Source organism: Kwoniella pini, chromosome 1, assembly GCF_000512605.2.
Source record: "Kwoniella pini CBS 10737 chromosome 1, complete sequence".
NCBI lineage: Eukaryota > Fungi > Basidiomycota > Tremellomycetes > Tremellales > Cryptococcaceae > Kwoniella > Kwoniella pini.
In genome coordinates this window covers 555,426-573,437 of record NC_091716.1, presented here as the reverse complement: position 1 = coordinate 573,437, position 18,012 = coordinate 555,426, and the positions used below count along the sequence as shown (strand labels likewise).

Sequence of the window (18,012 nt, the reverse complement as noted above, 5' to 3'; positions counted from 1 at the left end):
GATGCCCAAAGAACAAGTTCGAAAGAGAGGACGTAGAGTAAGAAAAGGAGATGTACAAGTTGAAGATGAAGACATTCAAGTTTTACCAACAACAGAAATAAATGAACCTATACCTTCAGCATCCACTTCAACAGGTATACATCCTGCAAGAGCTGCTTTCCTAGCTGGTCGACCTGCTCCTCCCTCTCAGACACAAACTCAATCCCAAGATACCGAAGGAATACAAAGAGCTGAAGACGAGGGACCAGCAGAATGGAATAGAGGTCCTAGGATTGATTCGGAATTTCCATTTGGCGTACTGGATCCCGATGTTAAAGCTTATTTCCGGAACGTAGAGGAGCAAATCAAAGATTGGGAAGGAGTGAGTAGTGAAGGAGAAGAGCGTGAAGGTGAATCCAAAGGTTTATACTCAACTCAAAAGTCCTGCTGAACTGTTTTCCTTCTTAGATCGTCAATTATTCCTTACTTCGGTTTTATCAGAACTTCGTTCCCATGAATTGCCTACTTCGACGGATCCTGAAACCTCTATAGTCCTCGAAAGACTTTTACCATCGTTAAATGACTGGGGAAGAAGGGTCATAGGTGATTCATTTGGTGACAAGTGGGAAGAATTGATAAGGCATAGATTTGGTAGTCATGTTGTACAAACTTGGTTGACTTTAGCGGCAGGAACTTTGGACAGGGAGGTGAGTTGTCTTATCCTTCCGGCATACCTTCAAAGACTCGCTCTGATGAAGCTGATCTCTGACCTTATCATATCAGGCAAGGGAAATATGGCCACCTCAACAATCTAAACAAACAGATTCGAATGAAGGGCAATTACCCAAAATGACCGAATTGCTCATCAATATTATCAATGCCCTTTCTTCATCTTTCGCAGAATTATCTTCTTCTCCACACGCTTCACCGCCACTTAGACTCTTATTGTTAATCCTTACGCCGAATCGATCTTTGCCCGCTTTAGAATCTAATCAAGGTGATAAGAATGGCTTGATACGTTCGAAAAGGTCAAATAAATTCAGGAAAAATCAAGATGTTAAAGGAAAATCCATATTGGGTGATGATGCCGAATCATCCCAGCACAAGAAGAGAAAAGTTCCATCCGACCTTATACTCAAGCGTAAAGAGATTACTGATTCTCTCAAGGCGAGATTAGGAGAAGCTGAATGGAAAGCTATGGGTGTAGATACGGTAGGAAGTGCGACAGTCCAGGTGAGCTGATTCCCTTGACCGTTATGATTTTGTGAGCTAATATTTCGGAATTTACAGCTGTTACTTGAATTTGAGGTTGAAGATGGAGAAGCGGAAAAAGAAGGATCCTTGTTCGATATACTAACTGAGGGTCTTGTAACTCAACTAAGTGAGTCACAAAAGGTCTCCAAGATTGTAAACTAAAAATTATATCATTGTATTAACTTGATATTTCGTCTCATAAATAGGTAAAGACCCTAAAGCGATTCCTGAACCTCAGCCATACCTCTCGACTGTTTTACAAACACAAACGGGTACTCGATTATTTGAGACTTTATTATCCCTCGCTCCAGAAAGAGTATTCAAAGCATTATGGAGAACGTATTTTGTTGGAAAATTGGGTAAACTTGCTGGACACCCTTATGCAAATTTCGTCTCAGCGAAGGGAGTTTCTCGACTGGACAAGAAAGGAATAGAGAGTTTGATAAGCGAAGTCAAGGGCAATAGTGGAGGACGTGGATTAATAAGTGAGCTAAATTAATTGTCGATTCGTTCAAGTCAATCCAGCTTACAATGTATGTTTGGCAGAGGCTGCTAGGACAAGTGTAATTCAGGCTTTGGTCGAAAGAGCTGCAACGCTAGGAGAGTGTCAGCAGGACGTCCTAAAGGTAAATTATCTATGGTATATATTTCCAGCTCGATGACTGATATTAGCATAGCTGTTATATTCATGTCTTGAATTGCCTGAAGAGAAGAAATCAGAATTTGTACCTTGTTTGATGGCTCTCAAAACATATCCTGTAAGCTTGAGTAGTAACAATTCCACAAAGATGGAGCTGATGTGTGTCGACGCAGATGTATCAAGCCATTTTAGCTGGTTCTGACGCTCCAGAAGACACTGAAGAGCCTTTGGAGGAAGCTGATAAGGAAGCCGAAGATACTGCTGCTGCCTATGCACGTAAATCAGCTTGGGAAAATCGAAGAACAGCTAAACCTAAAGCAGGTGAAGGAGAAGTTTTACCGAATATGCAAGGTTGTTTGATATTGCAAGGTATGATGAGTATGGGAGATGTAAATGGGGTTGTAATCGACAGGTGAGTGGGTGGTTGTTTGCACATGTCATCTGATCATCTGATCCTGCAATGAAAGCTCTTTCATTGGCATTTTCGCTGAATTATTTGGGTTATTTGTAGTTTGACAGCTCAACCTGTTGATACATTACTTACATACGCAAAATCACCAATATCTTCTCATTTATTAGATAAAGTATTTAATGATCCAGCTGTACAACCTAAATATCGTAGAAAAGTTATGATGATTTTAATGAATGATTGGAAAGAGATAATTGAAGATAGAATAGGAAGTAGAGTAATGGATGTAGTTTGGGATAAAGCTGATGGATATATGAAGGTGATTTCCTTTTTTTTTTGGGTTGTTGAGTTAAGAATGATGAAACTGATTATGTATGTTATTATAGGAAAAAATCGCACGTACTTTAATACCACATATTATAGTATTAGGACAATCACAATATGCGAAATATTTCTTGAAGAAAGCTGAATTATCTTTATTACAAAGAAGACCTGATGAGTGGCGTGAAAAAATTGTTGGATTAAAACATCATTTTGCACATCAAAAGAAAATTTCTCAACAATCACCTAAATTTAATGAAAATGGAATTGAGAATGAAAATATTAAAAAGAGAAAAAATGAAAATAAAGATGAAATTGATATTTTATTTGAAAATGTTGATAAGCAAAAGAGTAAGAAAAGGAAGGATTAAAATTGACATCCACTTTATATCACATCATTAAAATCTTCGAAAATCATTTTGTAAAGTATGCATGATTTATTCGTTTATAAAGAATACAACATTGAGTAGAGATCGGTATAATAATGGTCGAACATTTGGTAATTAATTTATCAATTAAAGTTGAGAGTTGGATATTCAACATCGAAGTATGGTTGAAAGTGATTTTGTATATATTATATTTCCCTAGTACGGATCAAAATAATTAAAGTTAGACTTCATTCAATTAAAATCGTTCATAGTAAAATTTGAACTCACTCTGCAGGTTCTTTCCTTAAATACCAATCTATAGCTCCAGAAAATACTGCAAAAGCAACACCACCTCCTAAAGCAGCTTTAATACCTGAATTTCTAGCTAATATAGCACCTGATAAAAATCCAGCTGAAACTGCATTTGTTATATCATTTTTCGCTCGATACTATAATTATCACATAGAAATTGTAAGTATTGAGATAAAAACTTAAAAAGAGAGTAGGGATTTGATTCTAAACTTACACCTTCAATACAACATTCTACACCTGAATAAATTGCACCAACTTTTGCAAAACCTTTACCACTACTCCACATATTTCTACCCATTTCTTTAAAAACAAACATTGTTTGAGCTCTAGTTGATAATTGACTTGAAGCTCTTGATAATGGATCTTCATATGCAAAAGTAGCTGACATTAAAGAGAAAAATCCACCCATCGCGAAACCTTTATCATATAATCAGTTATTTTGATTTTAAAATAATAAAATTATAATGGATATTTTTAGCTAAACTCACCTGCACCACTTGCTAATGTAACTTTTAAAGGACAACTTTCCATTGCCATACCTATATATTTTTGATACCTTAATGCGGTTTGCATTTCTTGTCTTTCCCAATCACTTGTTCCGGGAGGTACAGGTTCTTGACCTGGTAAATATACAGGACATAATAATGGCATAGGATTAGGTGAAGGAAGGGCCATCTTGATTGATTGATAGATATGTCTTGATTAATATGAAGTTGTCCTCGATTGTTTGATTGTTGATATGTTATCAATACTTCATCAAATTATAGCAAGTAATTATAACCATTCTTTTAGACTTTTTTCCGGTAGCGAGCGATTTGTATTTGCTTTGAGCCGAAGGAAAGATATTTCAGACGGAGATTAGTCAAATGTCCGAATTATAGTAACACATGATTTATGCTTAATGTTGAAACCGAAAACACATAAGACGCGTCTAATAACATCCTCAAAAACAGTTATTATTATGTTGTTCCAATTGTTCATTCATAAAAAGTGTTCAATTGTCGGCTCTCTCATTAAGATCTGAAGATACTAAGCCAGACCAAATTCACTCTCTATTCCGACCACGCCAACGAAGCCCAACCAAGAGTGATTATTCACCGATCCCCCATCACAGAAGTCTTCACCTTCCTCAACCCTTGCTTCATCATTACCAGGTACAACAATAGCGAGGTTCAGCAATGCATCGACTGATATAATCAAAGCAATCGTCCAGAACCAAGACTAATCGAATATCATATCTGTATATGGGATATTCTCAAAGCTATATAGATCTTCGACCTCACCCATGCTCGAGGAAATGAGCAATTCGCCTTCAGGATCTCGTCGGCGACCTAAACCAACTCAGGAGAATTGGGACGATGATTTCGAATTCTCTTTGCCGAAGAAGGCGGGATCCAGCTCAAATTCAAAGAGCAGAGTGAAAGATGAAAATGTTCCTCTCAGTACGACTCGAAATGAAAGCCCAACAGAAGACTGGGATGAGAATTGGGATGAATCACCTCCACGCCCGCTTCCTCCACCTATAATGACCACCCAACATCAACGTAAAAAAACATCCATCCCTCCACCTATCAGTATACCGTCTAGTTCTTCTTCTAGGGGTCCACCTAGACTGTCACCGTCACAAACGTCAAGCTTATCAATTTCCCCTTTACCCACTGCGCATTCTTCTCCTCAACATCCGCTTCTTCCATCTCGATCGCATTCTTCCGCCGGTCTGTCCTTGGAACAACAACCTAGGCTCAGATCAGGCTCGACCACCGCAAATGGGACTATCGCACGAAATAAGTTGATCAAGCGGCACCCTTCGACTTCGTTCGTGCCTATACTAAGCCATTCTTCGTCACATGTAGATTTGTCAGCACTATCGGAAGCATCCTTACGTTCATCTAATGTCGCAAATCGGTCATCGCCCAATTTACCTCCTGGCTCGCCTTATCTTCCACGAAGTACGTCAGGCGAACAGATGCCCCCTCCGCCTTTGCCTGCAGGAGGAATACTGAGTAGAGCGAGAAGCAGATCGAGGAGTAAAGTTAGACCAGACAGCAAGAATGGTGTGAGAGTATCGAGCATACCTTTCAGTCCGAGCAAGGAAGACATGACAGACACTGAGAAAGAGAAACGGCCAGGATTCTGGAAGAGGCTCTCTGGAGCGCCGGTTACGGCATCGAAACAAAGTGAGTCGCACATAGCTTGTACAGTGAAACCTTAACTGACATACCACAAGACGATGGAACAACTCAGCATCGTCGACGGAGAAGTTCATCGGTAGGATCAAAACAGGTCATCTCTGGATCACCTCGTCCACCTGTTCCTCCCTTGCCTACCAATCTTCGCTCACCTAGCGGAGCATCGAGTACATCCACGTCGTCCGCTAAATCAGGTCCGACATCCGCTTTTTCTGCTTTGTTACGTAGATCGAGTAGTAGTTTGTCGCGACGTACTGACAAATCAAAAGAAACTCCTCCACCGTCATCTTATCCTTATTTCACTAGACATGGTGCAAGTACAAGCAGTATCAACTCAGTCGTACAGCAGGGTGTTCCTATACCTTCAAGACGAGGAAATATAACGCCCGATTTGCCTTCCTCGGCATCATTCACAGGAGGGTTTCACTTACCTTCACCTTCACCACGTTCACCATACCATGCACCTCAATTTCGGATGCCCTCATCCCCTATTGGGCAGTCGGAAATACCGCCTTTACCCCACTCAACCTCTTTCCCAGGCCCTATAGGCCGACAGCAAGAAGGAAGTAGCAGTGATACCGAGACAGAAGGAGAGAGTAAGACGCCTAAAAAGAGAAAGAAAATTAGACCTGTCTCAGCTCTCCCTGCTTCCACATCAGAAATCGCTGGAACCCAGATCCAAAATCCAATACCAGGTCTACCGATAAGCAGACAACATTCATGCGAAGCTTCGATAGGATTGGGGAGATCAAGCGATTCTCCGTCTGGGTTCGCAAGTACAACTACATCCACTCTGAAACGGTTAAGCTCCCTGTCAAAGAAACATGGGAGAAGATTGTCGGGCGGATGGAAGTTCGGTACAGCCTCTTCGACAGACTCGAGTAAATCAACAATGACTCCTCTTGAGCCTGTGGTAGGATCCCCTTCGAAGCCACACAACAGAGATGAAGGTCAACCAGTGTCCCCGGCATCCCCCACACCGGACCTGAATCCGCAAAGTGAAGAAGAATTGAGGAAAGCCATACGAGCTGGGTCTGTGTCTGCGCCTACCTCACTATTTATGTCTCCACCATCTTCCTTGGACAGTCAAACCTCAACGGCGGCGGAAATTACAAAGTTTACGCCGTCCGAGGCCCTGGCGAAGGAAAAGGAAAAGAAGGACAAGCATCGAAGAAGGCAAAGTTGGAACGATTTTGTGATCCCTAGAGAGGTTATGATGAAGCAGAAGGGACTAAAGGAGGGTATAGGTGCAGTCAAGATGTTTGCCGGAGGAGTTGCATGTAAGCCTTAATTTATCTGACCCGTCTTCAGCTGCTCGCTTACTTATCGATTGTAGCTTTGAAAACACTTCTCAACACTCATGCGGATCTTCGAGATCGTATACTTGCCTCAGGTACCCCTTCTGATGCGGCATACTTCGCGACACTCGATGCAGAGTTCGAACAATGGCTAGAAATGGCGGTTGTACTTATCGAAGTAGGTTCAACTGGAACGGATCCGGCAAATCAACCTTCTTTCTCTAGTCCCCCAAGATCGAGAAGAGTTACTTTAGCTTCGGATGAGTCCAAAGCGGCAAGTGCGACTATGTCAAAGGCTATTTCGGCCCCGAATCCACCTGTACAGCTGAGCGCATGGCGTAAAGCGAGTCTACCTGATCCTGAAGAGCATTCTTCGGGGAATGGGACGTATGGGCCTCCCAACCCTGATCCCGATCATTGGAGAGCTTCCACTGGTCGACAAGATCTGTCTAAACGACAACTGGAAGTCCTTCGAACAATGCTAAGAACTCCGGTCGCAAATACACCGGATCGTCCGGTACTGGGATTACGTACTTCTAGTACTCTCAGCGCATCGACAAACTCGAGTTACCTCAACACGAAAATTGGCGAGGATCAAGGTAGCCCATCTCCACAAAGACTTAAGTCCACTAGATCCACGCGAGGGGTCACACCTGAAAGTGATATCTCGTTTCCCTCCCCCGGGGACTCAGCACATATACAGCCTTCAGCATCATTCCCTTCACCTCTAAGCGGGAGGATCCAACATCACCCGCCATCTCAAGCGCAAAAGAGCTTGAAGGATCGAAGAGCAAGTAAAGCTGGATTGGCCGGTTTAAAGGAATTTCTTAGATCACTCAAGAAAGATAGAGGTACACAACGACTTCCATCGGGGGATGCGGGAGATTCGAGTCCTCTGAGAATCAAGTCTAGGATGTTCGGAATCAAAGCGTCCACTTCTCCGCCCGCTTCGCCGACTTCTCCCCTATCGCCTGCCTTTACCAAGAACCCGAATGACGTGTTTTATCCTACGCAAAGGTCAACTTTTTCAGCACTTGGGTCCGCTGCTTCCCCAGGCATACCAGAGACTCCACAAACTGCTCCTATGTTACAACAACGATTTTCCGCTCGGAACGGATCGAGGTCAAGAGCTGATACAGATAGTTCACCTAAATTAGGTCCTGAGCAAAAGAGACCTTCAATCAGAAATATTTTTAGAACAACCTCTGGAAATTGGTCAGAATTGGTAAATTCCTCTAACAATATTGGACCGCTATCGCCTGGACTGAGTAAGAAAAGCTCGATTCAGAAATTGGGATTCTCAAAATCTAATTCAGCTCAAATATTAAGTAAGATAAGCGTATCTGATCCTATACCTTCTAAAATTCCTCTTTCGGCATCCTCCAGAACTCTTTATGCAAATGATTTGAATCCGTATTTTGGAGCTACGGGCGAAGATCAGAGCGAAATGACTTTACGTGCTGGGACGGCCAAAAAAAGAACATCAGGATTAGGATTAGGATTAGGTTGGCCTGAAAGTCAGTCTCAATCCAACACGAGTTCCATAGAACCTTCTAGTGGTGTTGCAATTGGAGAAATGGGTACGGTATTTGGAAGTCCTTCTAAAATGGACTATACTTTCAAAGCATCAATCAATATGCCGAAATCACCAAGTAAGATTAGGTTACCAAGTAATAGATCATCCAATTCTATCTCGACTTTGAATAGTACGACTTCTATCAGAATACCGTCAAATGAAAATCAAATAAAGTCATTGAAGTATGTTGAGTATGAATCAAATGATTCTCAATTTCCGCAAAATGTGGAAGTACAAGATTTGACAATTGCTTTAACTCCTGAAAATTTACCTACCCTCTTGGAATATTTAAAGCAATGTGAAAGGATGTTAGGGTACTGGAGAGAACGTGTCGAAGAAATTATGGGTGTTGGAGCGAATCTGGCTGGAAATAGGACTGAATAAAGTTTAATCATATTCAATGATATGAAGCAAAAGAGTAAACGGCATTCCGAATCTCGCGAAATCATTGTATAAGATCAATACGAAGTTGAGTTTGTTAGCTTGTACATTACTATACTTCATCATGCTTGCATATCATACAAAAATGCATTTTCAATCTGATCATTTGATATTAATTACAACATTTTGAAAATATACAACAAGCTTTTGAAAAAAAGTTTTAAAAAACTTATACATTAAAATTTGAATTTCCTCTATCCATTTGACTTTCAACCATTAAAATCCTTTTAAGTACAATTAAAATTGCTCTACATGCTTTTGTCCAATTTTCTTCTGCTGAATTATCTTTATCTTGTGAATTATTATTATTATTATTACTATTTTGATTTGAATTATTATTATTATTATTGTTGTTAGAAGAAGAAGAAGTTGAACCTAAACCCATTATTGACATTGAAGGAAGTGTTAATGGCATTGAAGAAATTCCAGGTAATTTAATTGAATGATTTGAAATTTTATCTTTATAAATCCTATATAGAACCCATTTTTTCATTATTATTTTGTTGTTTTTTTAAATAAATAGACTGACTACAAATAAAACTACTTTTGAACTCACTCAATATTATTATTTGCCCAACCTTTTCCATTTTTTTTACCAAATTCAATTAATTGTTTTAAACAATTTAAAAAAGCTATCATTGAATAATTAAATCTTCTATTTTGTAATAATCTTGCAGGTGAAATTTCTGAAGATGCATAAAGTTCATAAATATTTTTAGAAGGTTGTAATTCTTCTATTCTTGAATAAGAACCCAATGGAACGATTTTATAACTATATCAGAACAGATAGCATTCAGCTAAGTATTTCAGCTTAGATGACAAAATGTATTACTCACGATGTAAATACGTATCCAACTTTATCAGCAATTCTATCTAAACAAAGAGCAGTTAATCCCCAAGCTGCATTAATTTCTTCCCATTCTACAATTGGTCTACCTCCTAATCTCAATCCATTTATAGTTCCTACTGTTATTCCATTACCTCCAGAAGAAGAGGGATCAAGAGGGACATGACCAATTTGAAATGCAACATTATATACATTTGTACTTTCTAAATGAGATAACAGGGATTTAGATAGTAAAAGGTGTGTTTGTGCAGTAGATAAAGTGGATTTTAGATGTGATAGATTGGTCGATAAAGCAGAGTGTTGTAATAGGTATCTAAAGTATTTCAATAATTTAGCACGACGAAGTTCAGAAATCTCGAGCTCAATTACGTCAAGTTACAATCACACTCACTCAGTTTCTTCTTTATCAACTTCCTCTTCTTCCTTTTTAACTCTCTCTTCCTCTTTTTGTACTTTTTCCAATTCCTTTTCTCTTTCTTCTAATATATTCCGTAGATTCAATTCTTCTTCTTCTAATTCCTTTTTTTTTTCAATTAATTCCTGCCATTCTTCATCATTACCTTCAATATCATATTCTCCTAATCCTTCGTTTTCACTTCTACTTTTTTGATTTTTATTTTTCTGATTTTGTTTTTCCCTATTTCTTTGAATTTGATTCTCAAAATTTATATAAGCATCTCTTTCTTTATTTAATTCTTCTGCAATTTTTTGAAATTCAATTGTTAAAATTGAAGTACATTCAGTACATAATGGATGTGAAATTGATGTATTACTTGAAATAATTTGATTTAATTGATTAATTAAATTTGTTGAATTTGATTTAGGTAATTTTCCATCTAATGATAAATCAAAATTATTATTTTGGGTTGATTTTATTCTTTCAGAAGGTGTAGGAAGTAATGATGATTCAGATAAAAGAATAAACGATTCTCCAACTCCTTTTGAATTTGAATTTGAAGAAATTGAATTAGCTTCTGCCCATACTTTTCCACTTTGTTGAGAATTTGGTGGTAACGATGATAATTTTGATGAAGATGATAATTTAGATGAAGCTGAATTATCTGGAAGTGATGAGGTGATTAAATTCAATTGAGATGAACTGATATTTTGAATTGACGGATCCAGTAGTAATGGCTATATTCAATGTAAAGGTAGTTTAGTGTATATCATGATTGATATCGAAAATACTGGATAAAATACTAACCTGATGACATCTTTGACAAATGTGAGAATCAGTACTAGATTGATCAAGAGGCTGTGACATCTTTTGATTAGTATTGGATATAGACTGACATGATACAATTATTGACAATAACAGGATAGCAATACATAGATAGTTCATTGTTGTTATAGTTGAGCCTCAAACCGGAGAAGCCCTTTTCCGTTGGAAGTAACCAACCGTCGAGGGGTGTCAAATTCCTTCGAGCCCATAACAAAGTAGAGAGAACATATCGAGAATTGTCTGATCATCACATTGCATAGCCTATACAGATACTAATTCTACATAGATAACAGAATGCCTCGAAGACCTCCATCGCCACCGTCGTTCGCTCCACCTCTACCTTTAAATCAATACCTAGTAAATCTTCAATCGCCTCAAGGATCCAATAATTGGTTATGCAAAGATACAGAAGGGAATGAGAGGCTAGTGGAAGCTTCGTCAAAATTGAGAAGGATAAAATCATTAATCATAATGAGGGGTTAGTTGCTTATTATCCAGAAGACTTTTAGACTTATGCTATACTGTTAGGTGATTTCGCTATTGTTAACCTTTTTCCTATCGATCCTGAAGATAAAGGTGGTAGATTAGTAGGTGAGATAGTTCATATAATGGATAAATCAGATATCAAGGAATGGAAAAAAGCTGGAGCGTGGTAGGTATCCAGATAGAATGAATGAATGCTTTGCTCGCTGATATACAATATTTTTATAGGCCAGAAGGATTTGGTGAACAGCCTGCGGCTCCAACTCAGCATCAATCGGATGATGATGATGAGGAGAACTCGGATGGGTATGAAGAGCACGAAGGAGAGGACGAGCAGTAGAGAGATCTAGAGCCAAAATTGACGAAACACCCTCAAACATAAATATATCACCTAGCATACGAATATACCCTATACTATCACAATCATTTCTTCAAAATCTCACAAAATAGTATCGAATTGGTTAAAAATGGACTACCGCTTTGTAAAACATGTTTCATCCGGATTGCACTGAACAGCTAAGTATTGTAGCGGTAATACTGTGCAAGATATTATAACGCTGCTTATGGGACTGTCACCACTCCCATATACCTCTAAACTCTCTCCAATCTTCATCCGCTCCACCTTCACCACCCACAACTTCACCACCTGCAGCTTCTCTTTGAAAACGATCAATCTCTTCTTGATCAAATAATTTCTGATAACATGATTTGCCAGGTGTATTGAAATGTTTGTAAGGGTCCGTAGGTTTTATAGGATCTCCACATCTGTAACAGAAATGAGAATTACACCTACCACAAGTCATATGATTGCATCCATGGCTATCAAATTTAGCATAGCATAATTAGCATGAATGTTCATAACCGATTCCAGCAATCATGCTGAATCAAGCATGACAGCCCGACTCACCTTTTCTCAACTCGTACACCACAACCTGAACAAGGTCTAGTTTTACTTTCCAACCAACTTTTATTCGCTTCATCTTCAAAATACTTAGCTACCATTCTTTCTAAATTGGCTTTTCCTCTTTTCATTTCCATCCTTGATCTACCTTCACTGCCTTCAGGATAACCGAGATATTCCGATACGATCAAAGATGTTTGAGGGAATGCACAAGGTGTATGCGGTCCATGCCATGTTGCATTACAATACAGGCAAAATGAATAAGAACATTTAGGACATGATCTATGACGTGCCCATCGATCTTCAGTCGGTATGGTCGAGTCTGTTTTGGTATTTGCTTCTGATGATAACGTACTTTCAGTAGCTGTTGATGAGATCTCGGATAGACGAATAATTTTTGAAGTGAATCTTGAATCGAATGTTATGGAGACAGGGACATCAGGGGCAGGGACGGCAGCTTGACACGATGGTCTCGGACATATAGTATACGATGGATCTGAAAGGGATCGCTAATCAGAAGGATCCTTCTTGAGATCACTCAAAAATCAAAAAGCTTACCTATTTCAGCTTTTCGTTTCTCCTTGACATCTTCCCATCTATCTTTAAGACTACTTCCAACAACACTTTCGACCAAATCTGCAGTAACATCGTTATCCATTGCTGCACCCCGCTCGCGCAAAGCTCGCTGTTTCGTACATGAAACACTAGGACACGAAACGTTTTCTAACGATCCCTCGGTGATAGCTAACGACCAGCAAGAACTGAGACATGGCGTACAGCTGTTATGAAATGTCAGGAAGTGACATGCAAGGCGTCATATTGTACATGAGACTCACAAGACACAACCGCACCCTGGCATCTGCACACAACTTTTCCCTTTTCGATTTTCAAGACAAATTGAACACGAAAAGGCAGTCTGACGAAAATCGGAATGTATTTGACTTGCATTGTAAGTCTTGAGCATAGTATGAAAGGTCGATGGAGATAACAAGGGCGATATAGATAATCTAGTATATCATCAAATAGTTAGCGAAGCAGTCTATTTCAAAAAAAAAAAAGAACAATGTGATTTACTCAAGGGAAGAACCGTTATACATCTCTAAATCAGTTAAAAAGTCGCCCGTACCAACCCATTCCCACCATCTCCAAATGATGCCCATACCTTCATCATTGAGCTGTTTCTCTTCATCCCACATCTCGACAAGCTTGTTTTGAATTTGTCTCAGCTTAAGCTTCGGTAACCAGTTTCCAGCTTTTTCCCCACCCGGTATAGGTGCTCTGAGATGAATAGGTCGAGGTGCTTCTTCTAAGGGGTAGACACTTGGAAGCAGTACTCTAAGGACAAGCGGGGGTAAATGAGATAATTGTAGTGATGCAGATGGTCCCGAGATGGTATCTAGGTGAATTTCATGAGGGGTGGCAAAAGCTATAGGTATTGTAAGGGACAGAAGACGACCTGGTTTGTCATCCGGATTCTCATGGACAGTGATTAGGGAAGGATATATGGACTGCGATAGGGTTGATCATTCGTGAGCTTCATTGGGTGTACGAAGAATGGAACGACATACCTCAAGAACGGTGATTTCGTCCTCCTGCATCGAGGAGCATTCGACAGCAACATCATCGATCGTGATATCGGACATATCCTACAGACAGTTTGACCCTTTCAGTGTGGAGTTCGGATTGGTAAGAGAGCAAGTGCTGTCGTGGGTTGAAAGCGGACAGTCTGCGATTTTCTCAAGGTACACCTGATGTAGGGCGACAATGTAGACTGTTGAAAATGCACTCATAAAAGACTCTATGAAAATAAGGATGAATAACAAACATGTAAAGTGGAGGTCGTCCAGACCTATTGCAATCTTCTTTTTTCGAAGCAATGTACATAATAATCTCAACATTCTTTCATCAATCCTAATCACGGGACAAGCCATTGAATTTCATTAAGCTCGTCGCAAGACTGAGCAGGATGGGCGGATCAATCAAAGGTATACTATCCTCGGCCAACTCGTCGAACGTTTCTGTTGCTGACTGAATAGCATCCGACGCGTAGCTATCGATACCGAATCCGTTCATCGTATACATTCCGGTCAAGTAATCTTGGATCTACAAGGAGCTATTAAAGAACTTGTTGAAAATAGTTTGGATGCGGGTGCAACCTCTATAGGTACGTCTTTCAGATACGCGACATCGAATTACAAAAATCCTAATCGATTAAATAATTGCGCAGATGTTCGGATAAAGGATAATGGTTTGGATAGTATTGAAATCGCAGATAACGGTTCGGGAATAGCTGAGAGTGATTGGGAGTATATCGGTACATTTGATCTACCAGCTACTCTGTATCTATACTAATGCTAATGTATGATCATCATTTTAGCTTTGAAGCACCACACATCGAAACTACCATCCTTATCAGATTTGTATAAAGTCACGACTTTTGGATTTCGGGGAGAAGCACTTTCAGCTCTTTGTGCATTATGTGAGAATGTTACTGTGGTGACTTCGACAAAGGAATCTGCTCCAATGGGGGCAATCATCAAGTTAGGTAGAGACGGACGGGTTACAGACTCTTCTGGTAGGATAGCTAGACCGGTAAGACCTTTTCTTTGATTTTACTGGAATATGGACCAGAGTAGCTTACTTGACGGTATAGCGAGGTACAACCATAACGCTCACTGGACTTTTTGTACCACTTCCAGTCAGGCGAAAAGAATTTGAAAGAACAGTCAAAAGGGAGCTTACAAAGGCTTTAACATTACTTACTGCATATGCGTTGGTTCCCGCTAGTGTATCTCTATCTGACGGGAGGAATGGAGTAAGGTTGAAAGTTGAAAGTATCGCAGCTGGTAAGACAGGGTAAGCTTGGTACGAACAATATCAACGGATAGCTCAAAGGGCTAATGGACTGATCCTTCAGCAAACGAAACGTTCAATTGTCTACGGATGGAAGGGGGTCCCTCAGGGCTTCTGTCAGTGCTGTATGGGGACATAAAGCTTTAGAGGGTGTACAGGATATTGATCTTGAACTTGAAGTGGATATCGATCGAGTAATGGCAAGACGAGAAGGTATCTCTGAAACGTAAGCTCGTGTCCAAACCATTTCGTAACTTCCAACTTACGCTCATTGTGATGAAATTAGCACTCAAATCATCAAAGTGGTCGGGCTCATTTCTTCAGCACAATGGGGTCAAGGTAGATCTAGTGCAGATAGACAGTTCTACTTCACCAATGGTAGACCATGTAATTTGACCAGTGTCAGTCAAGCCTACTCTGATTTATCATCTGATGTCTTAACCTATCGCTTATTAATAGGTCGCTCGAGCAATAAATGAAGTGTATAAGACTTTCAACACACATCAGGTGCCCATGGCTATTCTGGACTTTCAGATACCGCCTCGTAAGTCGGTCTTGATATGGTCTTAATTGATGAAGCTAATTTGACAAATCATGTTAGAAAGCCTCGATATCAATGTCAGTCCCGATAAGCGGACTATATTCGTTCATAGCGAAGATAAATTGATTGAAACCTTGAAGGTGAGCTTGTCCATCGATTTTAGTCTCAATCAGCGCTAACACGGAGTCAGATCGCTCTTGATGAATACTTTCAACCTTCCCGATCTACTTTTGCCGTCGGCGGTGCTACTCAGACAGTCAAGACTATACGCCAGACTCAATCCCAGCTTTTGCAATATGGCAGGATGTCTGTCGATACGACAGAACCCGACGTTCACAATGACTCAAATAATCCGGAGGCTGAGGTGGAAAAGGCAGGACCAAATCAAAATGAGGAATATCCACAAAGCATGATAGGTGAAGACAAGGAAACAGAACTCGATCAGGAAGCGGCCGATGAGATATTTGTGGCTAAAGCATCAAATAGAAGCCGGTCTTCACCCGTAATACAGATCGAAACTGAATCTGAGGGTGAATACGAACTATCTCAACCCTCTTCAACAGGCAACTCCCGACCGTCTCGGCCATCGAGGCCATCATCGCGCAATGATGTTTCAAAAGTGCAAGCACCACCCCTATCTGTATCTCGTCGAGTCCAGCAAACGCTGAATACCACAAAAGCTTCTTGGTCGCCGGATAAGAAAAGCTCGAGCGCCCGAGCGGGACCTGGACCCAGTACAAGAGAAGCTAGGCTAGACTTGAGGGAAAGGCTGAAAGGTTATGCGAGTCAAAATGCAGTGGCGAGAGATAGTGATTCCGAAGAGGAATCAGATGATGACGCAGCAAGTGGGCTTGCTGTCGATGTTGATACGAATGATGATATGGAAGTAGATGAGCTAGAATCGGTGGCATCGGAACCCAAAGAAAAGGAAAGTCATCATCTTGACCAGAGTCAATGTATGGAACAAGACGGAGAAGAGGAAGTGATCGTAATGAAAAGTGGTAGACCACCCGAAGAACCGTTATTTGAGGATGATAGAAGTAACTCTTCGACAGATACAGAAGTCATAACTGCAAGAGAGAATGTGGAAGCCAAAGTAGCGAATGAAAGGGAGGAATACACAGTCGAGGAAGATGAAAGGCCCAAAACAAGAAGAAAATCAAGTTCGTATAGAGATGAAATTACCACAACGACAACTCAGGGTGAAATTAAATTATCTTTTAATTTACCTAGATTACAACTTCGCTTTAAATCAAAGGGGAAAAACAATTTGCGTCAAAACATAAAACTTAAAAATGCTCTTAATAAAGTGAAAGAAGGTGCATTAACTGATGCAGCTGGTTTATCTAATAAAAATATGCAATTAGCTGAAGAAGCTTTAAATAGAGTAATTTCAAAAGAAGATTTTAATAAAATGGAAGTTTTAGGTCAATTCAATAAAGGATTTATAATTGCTAGACTTGTTCATTCGGCAAAAATCAATCAAAAAAGTGAAGAAATACAAGAAACTGATGATTTATTTATAATTGATCAACATGCTTCAGATGAGAAATATAATTTTGAAACTCTACAAAGAACAACAATAATAAAAGGACAAGCTTTAATAAAGTGAGTTTCAAAAATTCCAAAAAACAATTTAAACATAACTGTATAAGTATTAATTGAAATTTTGATTACTTTAAGACCTAGACCATTACAACTTACTGCAAGTGATGAAATTATTGCAATTGAAAATTTAGATATATTATCAAAAAATGGATTTGATGTTAAAATTAATGAAGATGCTTTACCAGGTAAAGGTGAACGTATAAATTTAATTTCTATGCCAATTAGTAAAGAAACTATATTTGATTTTAAAGGTTAGTCAATTACTTGGGATCACGAATGACTTTTTTGAATTGATTTTGGATTATTTTTAATTATAGATCTTGAACAATTACTTCATTTATTAAGTGATAATTCAATTACACAAGGTCAAATGGTTAGATGTTCAAAAGCAAGATCAATGTTTGCAATGAGAGCATGTAGAAAAAGTATTATGATTGGTAAAAGTTTAACAAAATTACAAATGATTAATGTGAGTTTTGAAAGTATTTATTCATCATATGTGAATAATTCCTAATATGCTGTTTGATAGCTTCTTAAAAATATGGGTACAATTGATCAACCTTGGGTAAAATTATATTCCTTTTTTTTCCATCTTATCACTTTAATAAAAATGTTGACCTCAATTTCTTATCTCATATAGAATTGTCCACATGGTAGACCTACAATGAGACATTTGATCAAAATTGATAAACCTACTAAATCACGTTCAGGAGGAGATAGAATAGATTGGAAGAAATGGAAAAGACAACAAGAGATTTAAGTTATGATAT

General features: G+C 39.2%; 7 protein-coding genes across 7 annotated transcripts; 4 read left to right on the top strand and 3 right to left on the bottom strand.

Annotated features, from left to right (window-relative positions):
• Nucleotide 1: 1 nt before the first annotated feature.
• I206_100224 (uncharacterized protein) lies at nt 2-2,974 on the top strand (the record flags this gene model as incomplete). Its single annotated transcript, XM_070202156.1, has 10 exons — nt 2-389; nt 448-686; nt 763-1,212; nt 1,270-1,360; nt 1,440-1,718; nt 1,780-1,859; nt 1,911-1,991; nt 2,047-2,285; nt 2,385-2,601; nt 2,669-2,974. 10 exons carry the CDS (start codon nt 2-4, stop codon nt 2,972-2,974), a joined length of 2,370 nt encoding a protein of 789 aa, XP_070058257.1.
• Nucleotides 2,975-3,255: 281 nt separating this feature from the next.
• Nucleotides 3,256-3,958, bottom strand: I206_100223 (mitochondrial import inner membrane translocase subunit TIM22; the record flags this gene model as incomplete). The annotated part of the gene is made up of 3 exons (XM_019152876.1): nt 3,256-3,420; nt 3,498-3,700; nt 3,772-3,958. The coding sequence occupies 3 exons, from the start codon at nt 3,956-3,958 to the stop codon at nt 3,256-3,258; spliced, it is 555 nt and encodes a 184-aa protein (XP_019015014.1).
• Nucleotides 3,959-4,568: 610 nt separating this feature from the next.
• I206_100222 (uncharacterized protein) lies at nt 4,569-8,730 on the top strand (the record flags this gene model as incomplete). Its single annotated transcript, XM_019152877.1, has 3 exons — nt 4,569-5,460; nt 5,511-6,752; nt 6,809-8,730. 3 exons carry the CDS (start codon nt 4,569-4,571, stop codon nt 8,728-8,730), a joined length of 4,056 nt encoding a protein of 1,351 aa, XP_019015015.1.
• Nucleotides 8,731-8,956: 226 nt separating this feature from the next.
• Nucleotides 8,957-10,898, bottom strand: I206_100221 (uncharacterized protein; the record flags this gene model as incomplete). Its single annotated transcript, XM_019152878.1, has 5 exons — nt 8,957-9,257; nt 9,344-9,559; nt 9,624-9,947; nt 10,026-10,768; nt 10,839-10,898. 5 exons carry the CDS (start codon nt 10,896-10,898, stop codon nt 8,957-8,959), a joined length of 1,644 nt encoding a protein of 547 aa, XP_019015016.1.
• Nucleotides 10,899-11,150: 252 nt separating this feature from the next.
• On the top strand, nt 11,151-11,679 carry I206_100220 (uncharacterized protein; the record flags this gene model as incomplete). The annotated part of the gene is made up of 3 exons (XM_019152879.1): nt 11,151-11,334; nt 11,385-11,508; nt 11,568-11,679. The coding sequence occupies 3 exons, from the start codon at nt 11,151-11,153 to the stop codon at nt 11,677-11,679; spliced, it is 420 nt and encodes a 139-aa protein (XP_019015017.1).
• Nucleotides 11,680-11,911: 232 nt separating this feature from the next.
• I206_100219 (uncharacterized protein) lies at nt 11,912-13,883 on the bottom strand (the record flags this gene model as incomplete). The annotated part of the gene is made up of 6 exons (XM_019152880.1): nt 11,912-12,158; nt 12,247-12,736; nt 12,799-13,019; nt 13,077-13,247; nt 13,315-13,748; nt 13,809-13,883. The coding sequence occupies 6 exons, from the start codon at nt 13,881-13,883 to the stop codon at nt 11,912-11,914; spliced, it is 1,638 nt and encodes a 545-aa protein (XP_019015018.1).
• Nucleotides 13,884-14,206: 323 nt separating this feature from the next.
• Nucleotides 14,207-18,002, top strand: I206_100218 (uncharacterized protein; the record flags this gene model as incomplete). Its single annotated transcript, XM_019152881.1, has 14 exons — nt 14,207-14,225; nt 14,291-14,404; nt 14,468-14,554; nt 14,618-14,832; nt 14,894-15,096; nt 15,158-15,319; nt 15,380-15,494; nt 15,553-15,637; nt 15,695-15,774; nt 15,825-17,242; nt 17,318-17,493; nt 17,560-17,711; nt 17,772-17,807; nt 17,883-18,002. 14 exons carry the CDS (start codon nt 14,207-14,209, stop codon nt 18,000-18,002), a joined length of 2,982 nt encoding a protein of 993 aa, XP_019015019.1.
• Nucleotides 18,003-18,012: the final 10 nt, after the last annotated feature.